Consider the following 12,500-nt stretch of genomic DNA (forward strand, 5'->3'; position numbering starts at 1 on the left):
GTGTGTGTGTTTGTGTGTGTGAGTCACTCGTGGTTGTCAGTACGCACAGAAAGTTTCGTTCCCGCGTCCTAATATATTAAAATACATCAGACAGTTTGGACAAGGGGCTTTTGGGAATGATTTGAGTAACATTTGGATATAATTGAACGCAGACAACATGTGTTTACAAAGAAACACAAAATGGTGTGCAGGCTGTTGCTTTTGACAAATTGATTTGCACTCACAAATAGACGGGGAAATTTACTATGACTTTTGGTATTGGGGACTACTGGCACTTCATGTCCAAAACAGTCTTTGTAAGAAAAATGTATTTGTAAAATTCTCATGAAAAAGCTAAGTTGGAATAAAAAAAAAACATTCAGTTAATAATGCTACAAAGGAGCTTGTAGCTTGACACTTTGTACCAAATAGAACGCTTTGTGAAGGACACAGAGTGCTAATACATGGGTTTCCTGTTTGTAAACACCCCTGACTGCGCACTCTTCAACCTCTTTGTTATAAACAGCTGTCACTCAAAAAATGAGCTCACGTGGTTGGCTGCTTAGCATCTTGCCCTTCCTCACAACACAAATGTTTGTAAATGTGAAACCTATGTATAGTTCAGTAGCAGAGTAGAATAGAGTAGAGTAACTTTATTGATCCCCAGGGGGGAAAATTTAGGTGTCAAGTAGCTTACATAAACACACATAGTGCCTACAAGGAGGACAATTCAAGACACATATAACACAGGTAGTATGACTCACCGTCGTCCAGCGTGATGTCCTGGAGCCCCATGGACCTGAAGGTGAGCTCGCGATCCTCGGGCTCCTGCTTGATGTTGACCTGCTCGCCCTCCGCGGTGGGGAAGGGGGCCTGCGGCGCGGCGGCCAAGGGGTGCAACAGGGGCGAGACGGAGCCCGGCACGGGGCTGCTGGCCTGGGGAGAGGGCTGGCTGGAGGAGTGGGACAGCGGGCCGCCCAGGGGGCTACCCGTCGGGGAGGGCGAGGTGGGCGCCGCCTGGTAGCCTGGCAGCGAGTGGAGCTGCGGGGACGAGGGCCCGGAGTGAGGCGAGGGGATCATACGCTGCTGCTGCTGCTGCTGCTGCTGGGGCTGCTGCTGCTGCTGCTGGGGGGTGCTGGAGCCGGGTGTGGGGCAAGAGGCCGAGCGCTGGCCTGCGGGGTGGTACCCCCCCATGGGCCTCTGCATCTGGGGCGCCGGCTGGCCCAGCGGCAGGCTGGAGTGGGTGGGCGATGGCAACTGGGCAGGGTTGGGGGGGCAGTGGTGGTAGCCCAGCGAGTGCAGGTGCGGGGAGGAGGAGTGGGCCATGGGCTGCTGACCTGTGGGCGCACCGGGAGCAGCGATGGGTAGCGAACTGGAGGTGTTGGGGCCCGTGGTGGCGGGGGGAGAGGAGTGGTACACCATGCCCATACCCATGCCCAGCGCAGCGTGGGGGTGGGGCTGAGAGTGGCAGGCGGCCGTCGGGTCGGTGTGGTAGGGCATCCGCTCGAAGGCCTGTGGGGATCCGGCGAGGGCGCCGGTGGGAAGACTGTGCTGTCCGTTAAAGGGCAGGCTGTGGGCCATGTGCTGCTGGTGCTGCTGCTGCTGCATAGGAGGGTAGGCGACCCTAGAGGAGGGGTGTGGAGGCGGAGGAGGAACATGGGGATGGTGATGCGGGTGAGGATGGGGCCCCGCGTGGAAGGCCATCTGACAGTCGGGCCCCGCGTGCGGCAGACCGTGGCCCTGCAGGTGAGGCAGGTGGGGGAAGGTGGGGGAGCCCATGGGGGGCCCGCAGGGGGGCTGCAGGGGGTGTAGGCCAGGGCTGTGGACGGGGCCCGGGGCCAGGCCGCGCGGGGAGCTGGACAGAAGGCCGTCCTGCGGGTGGTGTCCCGGCTCGGGGGAGGGCATCTGGGTCCGTACCAGGCCACCACCGACACCACCGCCGCCACCGCCGCCGGGTCCAGGGATGCCGCTGCCGGGGCCGCCGTGGGACAGGGACAGGGGCATGGTGCCCACCCCCACCCCCACCCCCGGGGACTCCAGCTCCTCTCTGTGCTCCTGCTTCACCAGCACTACAACATCACGGGAGGAAACACACAGGCAAACTGGATAAGTTCACATGCAGGGAGTTAAGCGTTATATACGTATATAACATAACATAACATAACATATGCATACAGTACATATAACATAATAAATAAAACATATTCATTACATTCCATCATTGCATTCATTACCATAGTTGTATAAAGTAGAAGTACTCGTATAGAATCGATTACAATATCATCACCACAGGGGATGTTATTACATTTGTAAGAGTACAGTGCACTTGATAAACACTATTATCTGTAGTGAGATAAGAAAACAGAAGAATAATAAACAATGTGTGTCATAGGAAGCTACCTTTACGGAGAGTTAAAGAAAAATTGTATAATTGCAAATGAACATTTGGTTTAGTTGAGGTTAGCCTAATATACAGGGTCTGTTTAAAGAAAAAAAAACTCGGGAACACAATGTAACAAATTTGCATTTATGCAGGAGTCGGTTAGTTAGCTACACTTGATAATGGCGTAGCCCCATAATGCCAGTGGAAAGCTGTAATAGCCATTGGAAAGACATAACTACCATAGTACTGCACAACCATAACATTACACAGGGCCTTTAGCAATGCATTATGACTTGATCATTGCCATTCTGCTAACAGCAAAGTTATATCAGGGTCTGTGTCTTACTAACAGGGAATGCCACAGCAAATCCAGCATATTCACAAAACATCTAGATGAAACCCCTTTTAATACCGTTTCCTAATTCAATCTGAACTCAAGCATAGAAATTCAACTTCTAATTTTTTAGCTTTCTGAGGTTATGTGTTTTTGCTTTTACTTGATGCCAGCGTCATACGCATGGCATGATAGTGTTATAACAGTGTCATAACACAGTCATGGTCGTGTCATGGACAGGTCGTTGTCCAGTCTTGCACTTTAAATGTCTGTATGAGCACTGTCTATCAAAACTGTCTTATGTCCATGTATGAGTACTGTCTATGTCTATACTGTCCTTACCTAGATTAGTCTATGTCTGCATGGGAAAGCAAGAAACGTAATTTCAAATTCTTTGTATGACCAGTGCATGTAAAGAAATTGACAATAAAACCAACTTGACTTGATGTATGTCAATGGCATGAACATTTTATGACTGTTGCCTTTAAGTGACATTGACATAATGTTTATGACTCATTCATGACTGTGTAATGACACTGTTTTGACACTCCTATGACACTGTTATCTATGCTACGTAGATGAAGACAACCTATAGCAAGAGCAATACCCTGTACTTTACGTAACTCGCTTTGTATAAAAGTGTCAGCTCAGTGTAATGTAATGTAATGTAATGTACTGTAATGTAACAACAGGTACCTATGACTGGCTGGTTCAAAACTGCACATGCTACACAGCAAATGACTCGACACAAACAGGAAAGCAAACCGCATGAATCCCGGAGCAGAGCAGGTCGCCTGAGATGAGACGGGAGTGAGATGCTATTCCTATCGGGCCATTTCTGTCCAGTCATCTGCTTGGGCCACACTTCAGTGCCACAACACGGTTCTTTTTTGGGTTTTCTGCTTTAGAGATAATAAAAGCCGCTGATCATCCGTTTGTGTGCATGTACAAAACGCTGAACGGCATCTATTTCTTGCTTTGCAACGTTTTCATTATTAAAAAAATAAATAAATAAAAAACACGCAACCTGGCGGGCAAAGGGACCGATGAACATATGTCACCTTTAAATCTCACGTGTGTCACCAACAAACTCCAACGAAAATGAGGAAATGCTGTGTGCGTCCCTTTAGCAGCACAACACAACACAGGGGACCTTCTTACTAATGTGCAATCAGATGTACAAAAATCATCATCTGGCCTTTTTAAACTGAAGTAGGACATTGCTGATAGGGGTTAGCACAGTGATGGGACAATGCTGCAGAATGCATCAAACTGTAACCCATTTTCCCAATCTGGCACTTCTCAAACACACGTTGATTTGATGAGGGGGGAGGGAGAGATATTTTTAACCCAGCCTTTGAATTGGAGGCAGCATATGCTCCCTGTGTTTGGTGCCATGTAAAGCGTTTTTATGGAGGAGAATGAATGCCCCACGGCCATGTTCCAAAGTAGTGTGTGTGTGTGTGTGTGTGTGTGTGTATGTGAGCGTGTGCTGGCCTGTGTGTGTGTGTGTGTGTGTGTGTGTGTGTGTGTGTGTGTGTGTGTGTGTGTGTGTGTGTGTGTGTGTGTGTGTGTGTGTGTGTGTGTGTGTGTGTGTGTGTGTGTGTGTGTGCGCGCCTGAGTGTGTATATCCGGTTCATAGCCTCTTTATCCTGCTCCTCCCCAACTCAACCACATCAAAAGGACCCCCTCACAGAATATATAGGGATGGGTGGTCGGGCAACAAACACATGCCTTTCAGAAGATATGACGTACGTAGATACAACCGGATGCAAGCTACATTTAAAAGGTAACCTATTCACAGTGGCAGCCACACTTCAGTGCAAACAAAACAGTTCTTTTTCTGGTTTTCTCCTTCAGAGATAATAAAAGCTGCTGATCATCCATTTGTGTGACTGTACAAAATGCTGAGCGCCACCTATTTCTTAGGCCAGTCAATCTAACTCAAAAAAGGCCAAACCATGGGACGAATCGCAATAGTAATGGTTCCTACTTTGACCTTGAAAAAAAACATGTTCCACTAAATATAAATCTGTAGATTTTAAATATGTCATTAGGATATACCTAGGGATAACAAAAACCTTGGAATGATTACTATTGCAATTTGTCCCATGTCAAATTGACTGGACTAGCTTTGCCACGTTTTGTGTTGTGCAGAAGTGGCTTTCTGCATTTACAGTAAGGGCTCAAAGTACCCAAGAGTAACAGAGAAAAACATGAATACACACAAACTGACATACTACTCTCAAATAATTTTCTGCATAAAAATAAAGCACTGAGAGAAAGTGAAAGGAGGACAAGCGGGATACAAATACAAGATCCTCCACTTTACTCTTTGTAGGACAATGCTATCAGTGTTGCAACTGTACACTGTGCCTTATCCTGTTCTTGTTTAAATTGCTCCTTGTAAGTCGCTTTGAACAAAGGCGTCTGCTAAACACTAATGCAATGTAATGTAATGTAAAAGTAGATGAGCGCAGAGTGAGTCAGGTAGAGAAAGGTGGCAGAGAAGGAAGTCAAGTCAAGTGTACTTTGTCGTCAAAAATCAAAGGAAAAGGAAGAAAGGAAGAGAAAAGAAAGGAAGGAAGAGAAGGGAGAAAGAGAAGAGAAGGAAGAAAGGAACAGAAAAGAGAGAAAAAAAACAAGGAAATGACAGAGGAAAGATGAGGCCAGAGCAATAAAACGGAGACAGCAGCACCCTATAATAGTTACTGGCAACTTTTCGGCTGGCACTCGGCAGATACAGCCCACACACGCGTTATAAACATCACCTTCAATCCAACTTTGTTACTACTCTAGGAGGAAACCCACAGACAGGCAGAAGTGCAATGATGAAGTCAGAGAAAGAAAAAAAAAAGAAAAAAAACAAGTAAAGAATGAGCAAATTAAACAAATGAACAAGTGCAGTCTCCTCTCCATGCCACAGACAGACAGGCAGAAGCACCAATGAGTCAGTGAACGAGCAAGTGAAGAACGTGTGAGCGAATGAACAAAATGAACGCGTGGAGTGGAGTGGATTGGGGTGGATTCTTCTCTCCATGCCACACAGACAAGAAGAAGTGCAAAGGAGCAAGTGAGTGAACGAGTGAGTGAATGAACAAACGCATGAGCGAAATGAACAAGTGGAGTGGAGTGGAGTGGAGTGGAGTGGAGTGGAGAGGAGTGGAGTCTCCTCTGTGACCCTGGCTAGCCGTGACACTCTTCTTCACAAGGCTGACGGCTACCATGGCAACCTGAGCAAGCGTGACTGACCTCGCCACACACTACGCTACTCTGGCAGCAGCAACAACAGCAGCACTGATGACGAGGGCTCTGCTTGCTACACAGTAAAAAAAAAATGCAGTGTTAATTCAACACTTATCTTCTAGACTCTAGAGTGTATAAAAAAGCAGGATGCCAAGGCACTTTTCTAATAAAAAAGGCTAGTTCATATTCGAACTTAAAGAATTAAAATGTCTGCCAATTACTGTAGATGTCTCCCATCTTCTAGAGTGTATGTGGTCCCAGAGTACTCTCTAAGTCTTGAATTAACAATATATTTTTACTGTGTACGCTCTTCCTGAGCGGCGTGTTGCGTGTGATTGGTTGGCTGGGCCCCCTCTGGGGTTGGTGGGATAAACAGGAAACCCTGGTTGAGCGGGCGGACGGCGTACGGAGAAACAAGAGAGGGTGGGCGGAGGGGGCCGGGCCGAGACAAGCCACATTCACTCTCTCTCTCTCTCTCTCTCTCTCTCTCTCTTTTCTCTCTCTCGAAAGAGAGGAAGAGAGGAAGAAGAACATGCACACACAGACACACCACACACAGCTCACATGTGATCGCATTCCGCCAACGCGTTTCTCGGTTTGACTAATCTTGAGAAAGTAAATACAAACAGAGTTTGTAATTGTGTATCGGAGCGTTTTATATCTGTCACCTCTGATATGACCTTGTGTTTTTAAAAAAAACAAAGCTTTGACGCTGAAATGTATTTAACTGATGCCAACTTTTAAAGAAAACAGGACAATGGCATTCCTAGATAATGTCCCCGATTTACATACCTAGGCCTTGAGTATGCACAGGGCTGGATTAAGAAAGCCTGGGACCCCTAAGCTACAGGTTGCTGTAGGCCCCAGCAGAAGGCAAATTTTGTAACAAAATTACATAGTGTCCTAATTCCAACCGAAGAGGAGTATTGATAAGATGCAAAACTCTATGTGACATGGCAGACTAAGTTATCAATAATGCGTGTTGTTATATTTCTCCAATTATATTGATTTTCAACCCTTTGGCCGACTGGGGGGCCCCTGGCAGTTGGGGGCCCCTAGGCTGCAGCCATATCTAGCCTGTGCGTTAATCCTGCCTTGCGTATGCAAATATGTGACAGAAAGAGAGAGTCTGCATAGGAGCTTCACACTATTTTACATGAACGGTTAGCAGGTGCTCATCTAACTGTCACATGGGTTCCTTCTTAACCACAACAGTGCAACCTGCAGAGATAGGAAAGTTCTCCAGAAAAACGCTGAGCAAAAAAAAAAGCCTCACATCACCGTCAGGAGCATGTCTCGTAAACAAAATGCTTGTCATGGCATACTTGAGCACACACACAAAGAAATACCACATAAACGCCTACGTACACAACTTTCAATTACCTGTACAGTAAAAAGAGAACATGAATAAGTACTAAGTACTACTATTTAAAAGCTTCATTAGGGTTTATCACTGACTCAAACTGTATGGTATAATATTTCCTGGCATTGTTGGCTCAATCTGTTTGCATAATGGTTATTTAACATGACCTTCTTCGATTTCAAGAGACCGGTGTGAGAAGTGCGGGAAATGATCATGTAGTAGCTGGCTGACAGGGATTAGACAGTTGTTGCCGTAAAGAAGGCGTCTGCAGGTTTTAGCAAGTTCAGTTTTTTAGACCGTCATGTGTTAAATTTAAGACCTTCACAAAGTATTCGCGCAGTATGAGCCTTATTATGAAAGCATCTGGTATTGTACCTGACAGGTAAGTGAAGCGCTGGGATTGGCTCCTTTTCCTCTTGCCGTTGCAGACGTAGAACTGCACCTGGGCAGCCGAGGTCACCGTCTTGCTATGGTAAGGGGGCACCTCCACCACCAGGCTCGACTGCACAGCACACACACAACACAACACCACATGAGAGACTGGACAAGGGCAAACTAACATGATGACTCCTGTACAATAGCTATGAAAAGCTATGCATAATGCCCTCTGTCAGAGGACATTGTAGGTATTCATCTTTATTTTTATTATTATTTTATTTCAGATCATTTTCAACACTGACCAAAATAAATCTATGGGACTTCTAAAATATAATATCTGGACAAGTGAAATTCCATATTAATACAGTAAAGTATTAATAATAAATCAAAAATTGTTTTAGACATGCAGAGAAAGACATTTTAGACATTTAGAAAAAGAAAGTAGACGCAGTAAACTTCAACATACATCTTCTTAAGTATAGTTTATAGACTAAAAATGCACATTTTACTCTTTTTTGTCTGCTTTGGTCCACCCTTTTCCAGAAATATCAGTTGACTATTCAGTAGGACTTTGTCACTTAATTTATGTGCCATCCAAGTTGTCAAATCATTTGACATCCTGGATGGTCAATTCTACTGTATATTTCCACCATGTTGTTTCAATCAAAATTCAATATACGTATGGAGCAGTTCATAAAAAATCTATGGACAGTGTGACAGAAGTGACTTTTCCTCAGTGAATGATGGTTTCCATGGAGTAGTAATAACAGATGATGATATGACACAGCTGACTTGCTGTTACTTCAATCTGGAGCCCCAGGAGAGGAGCAAAGGAGAGAGGAGAGAGGGGAGAGGAGAGAGAGAGGGAAGAGGAGAGAGGAGAGAGGAGAGGAGAGAGGAGAGAGGAGAGAGGAGAGAGGAGAGGGCCAGATGAGAGGAGAGAGGGGAGAGGGGAGAGGAGAGAGGAGAGAGAGAGGGGAGCGGGCCAGAAGAGAGGAGGAGAGAGGAGAGAGGAGAGAGGGGAGAAGAGGAGAGGAGAGGAGAAGAGAGGAGAGGAGAGAAGAGGAGAGGAGGGGAGAGGAGAGGAGAGGAGAGGAGAGGAGAAGAGAGGAGAGGGCCAGAAGAGAGGAGAGGGGAGAGAGGAGAGGGCCAGAAAAGAGGAGAGAGGGAAGAGTGGAGAGGAGAAAGGAGAGAGGAGAGAGGAGAGCAGAGAGGAGAGGAGAGAGGGGAGGGGAGAGAAGAGAGAGGAGAGAGGAGGGAGGAGAGAGGAGAGAGTAGAGGAGAGGAGAGGAGAGGAGAGGGGAGGAGAGGAGAGAAGGGAGAGGGCCAGAAGAGAGGGGAGAGGAGAGAGGAGGGAGGAGAGAGGAGGGAGGAGAGAGGAGAGAGGGGAGAGGGCCTGGAGAGGAGAGAGGAGAGGAGAGGAGAGAGGAGAGAGGAGCGGAGCAGCAGTCCACACAACAGTTCGCTATCTAGGGAGAGAGGTGGAGGCAGAGAGAGAGAGAGAGAGAGAGAGAGAGAGAGAGAGAGAGAGAGAGAGAGAGAGAGAGAGAGAGAGAGAGAGAGAGAGAGAGACAGACAGAGAGAGACAGACAGAGAGAGACAGACACAGACACAGACACAGACACAGACACAGACACAGACATCACTCACCCCCTGACTCTTCTCCCGGACAATTTTCGCCTCCACTTCCCACTGGGGTCGTCCATCTGAGAGGAAAATAGGAGAGAGAGAAGAGAGAGCACATGAGGTTTCACTTTGACACATTGCAAGAGACAAAAAAAGAGCAAAGTAAAGCATCCCCCTGTTGGTCTTCAACTTAAAGCATGACCAGAGAGGGGTTTTGGATGGACTGAGGGGTTTTACATGTGTGTGTGTGTGTGTGTCTGTGTGTGTGTGTGTGTGTGTGTGTGTGTGTGTGTGTGTGTGTGTGTGTGTGTGTGTGTGTGTGTGTGTGTGTGTGTGTGTGTGTGTGTGTGTGTGTATGTTCACTATGTGTGTTTGTATGTTCACTATGTGTGTGTGCGTGCGTGCGTGCGTGCGTGCGTGCGTGCGTGCATGCGTGCGTGTGCGTGTGCATGCATGCGTATGTGTATAGAGGAAGACTCAGTCCCTCATATCAGGTCCTGGGAGGACAGTGAGGCGCGTTTCAGCTGCTGCGTTCTCCATCACTGACAGCCCGAGTGTCCATGAACATCTGCCACTACAGTAATCCAGGCCGGCTGCTTGGAGGAGTTGCGAGACTCACTCCAGTTATAGTTGTAAACCCAGGGCCGGATTAACGCACCTGCCAGGGGGCCCTGCCCTGACTGTCCAAAAGTGAAATCCACTTCACTCAATGCGCATTCAGGCAGACTGAGAACAGTGCCAGTGCCCGTTCCCGCACTTAATCGTGAACCTGCCGGCGAGTTCACGACACAGATCTTAGCGTTCGCGAACAGGAAGTTGTTTCACAATGCGAACCGAAAAATATTTGTTTTTTCCCCCACGAACCCTGACGAAAACGTAGATGTCAGTAGTTTCAGTGAGGTAACGCAGTTACGTGGAATAAAAAATCAGAGTCCAGTGTGAACACGGGTAGTTTGCAGGTAAGCACTTTAGTGCCGAACGTAACTGGTGCAGGCACCGGCACGGGCACCATTCTGGTTGGCCTGAAAACAGTATCAGACACCCAGGGAATGGCACTAACGTGACCCAAGGTGGAATATGTAGCAAGGGGAAGTTGACAAGGAGTTTTCTAAATACCTCAAAGGGGTCAGTTGTCCGAGGCCCAGAGAGAGAGAGAGGGCCCAGAATTTGGTTTGGGGGGGCTTTCAGACAACTTTGTCTTGGGCTGGACAAACGCAGTCTAGCAAAAGCTGCCAGCAGCCCTGCTGCAGCAACAGGCTGTGCATATTTGTGGAGGTGTAAAAGTGAGCGACGTGGACAATCAAGTCAACACACACACACACTGTTGAACATCTGTTCAGCCCCAAGCACGTAAACAAGGCACAAGAGAGGAAACTGTGAAATCATGAAGATGTTTTTTATTATTATGATCTTATTTTCCCTTCACACAGAGGAAAGAAATGAATTGCCGTGTCCAGGGAGATGTCATTTGGTCAGTGTCAAAAACTCCACATCAATTCGACCACAGCAGGAGCAGCAGAGCTGACTTATGGAAGTCATTTCCCCTTCAAATGAAGCTGCTTTTCTCTGGGGTGCATTTCACAGTTATGTCAGTCATGCCATTTAACTGGAAGGCCGAAGAGCGGGGGGGTTGTGGGGTGGGAGGGAGGGACGGAGCGAGAGAGAGAGCGAGCGAGCCTCAAAAAGCTTCGGAAGCACGGGATTTCAATTTGTTCTGGGGATCTACACAACATCTAATGATGTCATCTTTTACAGGCAGGCTCGAAAAGAAAAAAGGGCCCAGCGGAGGGAATATTTTCACAAGCATTAAAAAGCCATCAAAGTCTAAATATCCTGCTGTTTGCCTTGCCTGGCTGAAATTATGGAGAGACGGGTGGAATGGCTCTATTTGTTTTAAGATGTCTGTGCCTTCCGTGTGCCAGAGTTGAGAGAGAGAGAGAGAGAGAGAGAGAGAGAGAGAGAGAGAGAGAGAGAGAGAGAGAGAGAGAGAGTTGCGAGAGAGAGAGAGTGAGTGCTGGGGCTGGGCTGGGACGGGATGGGATGGGATGGCCGGCCAGGAAACATGCAGCCCTTTCCAGCTTTCCTACGACAGCTCTCTAATTATGGGGCCAACAGGACGTGGCGCCCGGCCGGAGTAGCAGCCAATCAGACGAGCGAGCCTATCAGAGGAGCCGCTGCAGACGAGCGAGCCAATCAGAGAAGCCGCTGCAGACGAGCAAACCTATCAGAGGAGCCACTGCAGATGAACGAGCTTATCAGAGGAGCTGCTGCAGACGAACAAGCCTATCAGAGGTGTCACTGCAGACGAGCGAGCCGCGTGCTGCTGCTGCTGGGGAAACACTACTGATCTGGGCAGCCGTGGCCTAGTGATTAAAGAGATAGGCTTCAGATCAAAAGGTTGCAGGTTCGAACCCACCCTTAACTCTACCTACCACACTCCATGGCTGAGGGGACCTTGAGCCTGTAAGTCGCTTTGGATAAAACCGTAAGCTAAATGTAATATAATATCAGCTAAGTTTAATATAATCTCGTACTGTTGCTGTGGTTGCTGCTGGGGGGCTTTCATCTCCGATAAACATACAAACACACACACGGACACTCAGGCAGAGGTAGGTACATGCACACACACATACAGCAGGTGCGCACCTTTACAAACGCATACACACTTGAACAAATATTTCTACATACACTCACACAGACATACAAACATGCAAGTGTACGCTACACACACACATACACACAAGGGCAGACATGTGGCATGCACACATACAAACACACACATATACACACTCAAATTGCCAAGGCCACGAGCCCTGAAAGGCATGGCTGTCTACTGTCTCCTGTCTGTCTCTGCCTTGGTTTCCTCCGCTCATCAGACCACAAGTCTCTCCCGAGCTGAGCTGAGCTGAGCAGAGCAGAGGAGAGCTGAGGCAGGCAAACACAGGTGTGTGCTCTGCAAAGAGGACTCCCAGTGAAGTTCTGATGGAAATCTCTTCACCTGTTTGTCATCACCGCCGCCGAGAGCATAGGGTTCTCAAAGCAAGGTGCAGGGGGCCACAGGTGGTCCGTGACATAGGGCTGGCGCAAGGCATAAGAAGATAGGGCAGTCGCCTAGGGCGCCAAATGTCTTGGGGGCACCATAAAGTCCAAAGGGTCCACAGACTTAAAAGGTCAAGCAAAATCAAACATTA

The 12,500-nt window shown here is 47.7% G+C and overlaps 1 protein-coding gene across 2 annotated transcripts in view; it reads right to left on the bottom strand.

The window, feature by feature from the left end:
- Positions 1-12,500, bottom strand: part of nfatc3a (nuclear factor of activated T cells 3a) — a 126,392-nt gene that overhangs the window by 30,182 nt on the left and 83,710 nt on the right. For both annotated transcript variants that reach the window (XM_063188021.1, XM_063188022.1), the window contains exons 7-9: positions 9,334-9,389; positions 7,681-7,807; positions 744-2,048 (exon numbers count right to left, since the gene is read on the bottom strand). In XM_063188021.1, coding sequence (XP_063044091.1) covers positions 744-2,048; positions 7,681-7,807; positions 9,334-9,389 — 1,488 coding nt within the window. The remainder of the gene's footprint in view (positions 1-743; positions 2,049-7,680; positions 7,808-9,333; positions 9,390-12,500) is intronic.

Source organism: Engraulis encrasicolus, chromosome 22 (genome assembly GCF_034702125.1).
Source record: "Engraulis encrasicolus isolate BLACKSEA-1 chromosome 22, IST_EnEncr_1.0, whole genome shotgun sequence".
NCBI lineage: Eukaryota > Metazoa > Chordata > Actinopteri > Clupeiformes > Engraulidae > Engraulis > Engraulis encrasicolus.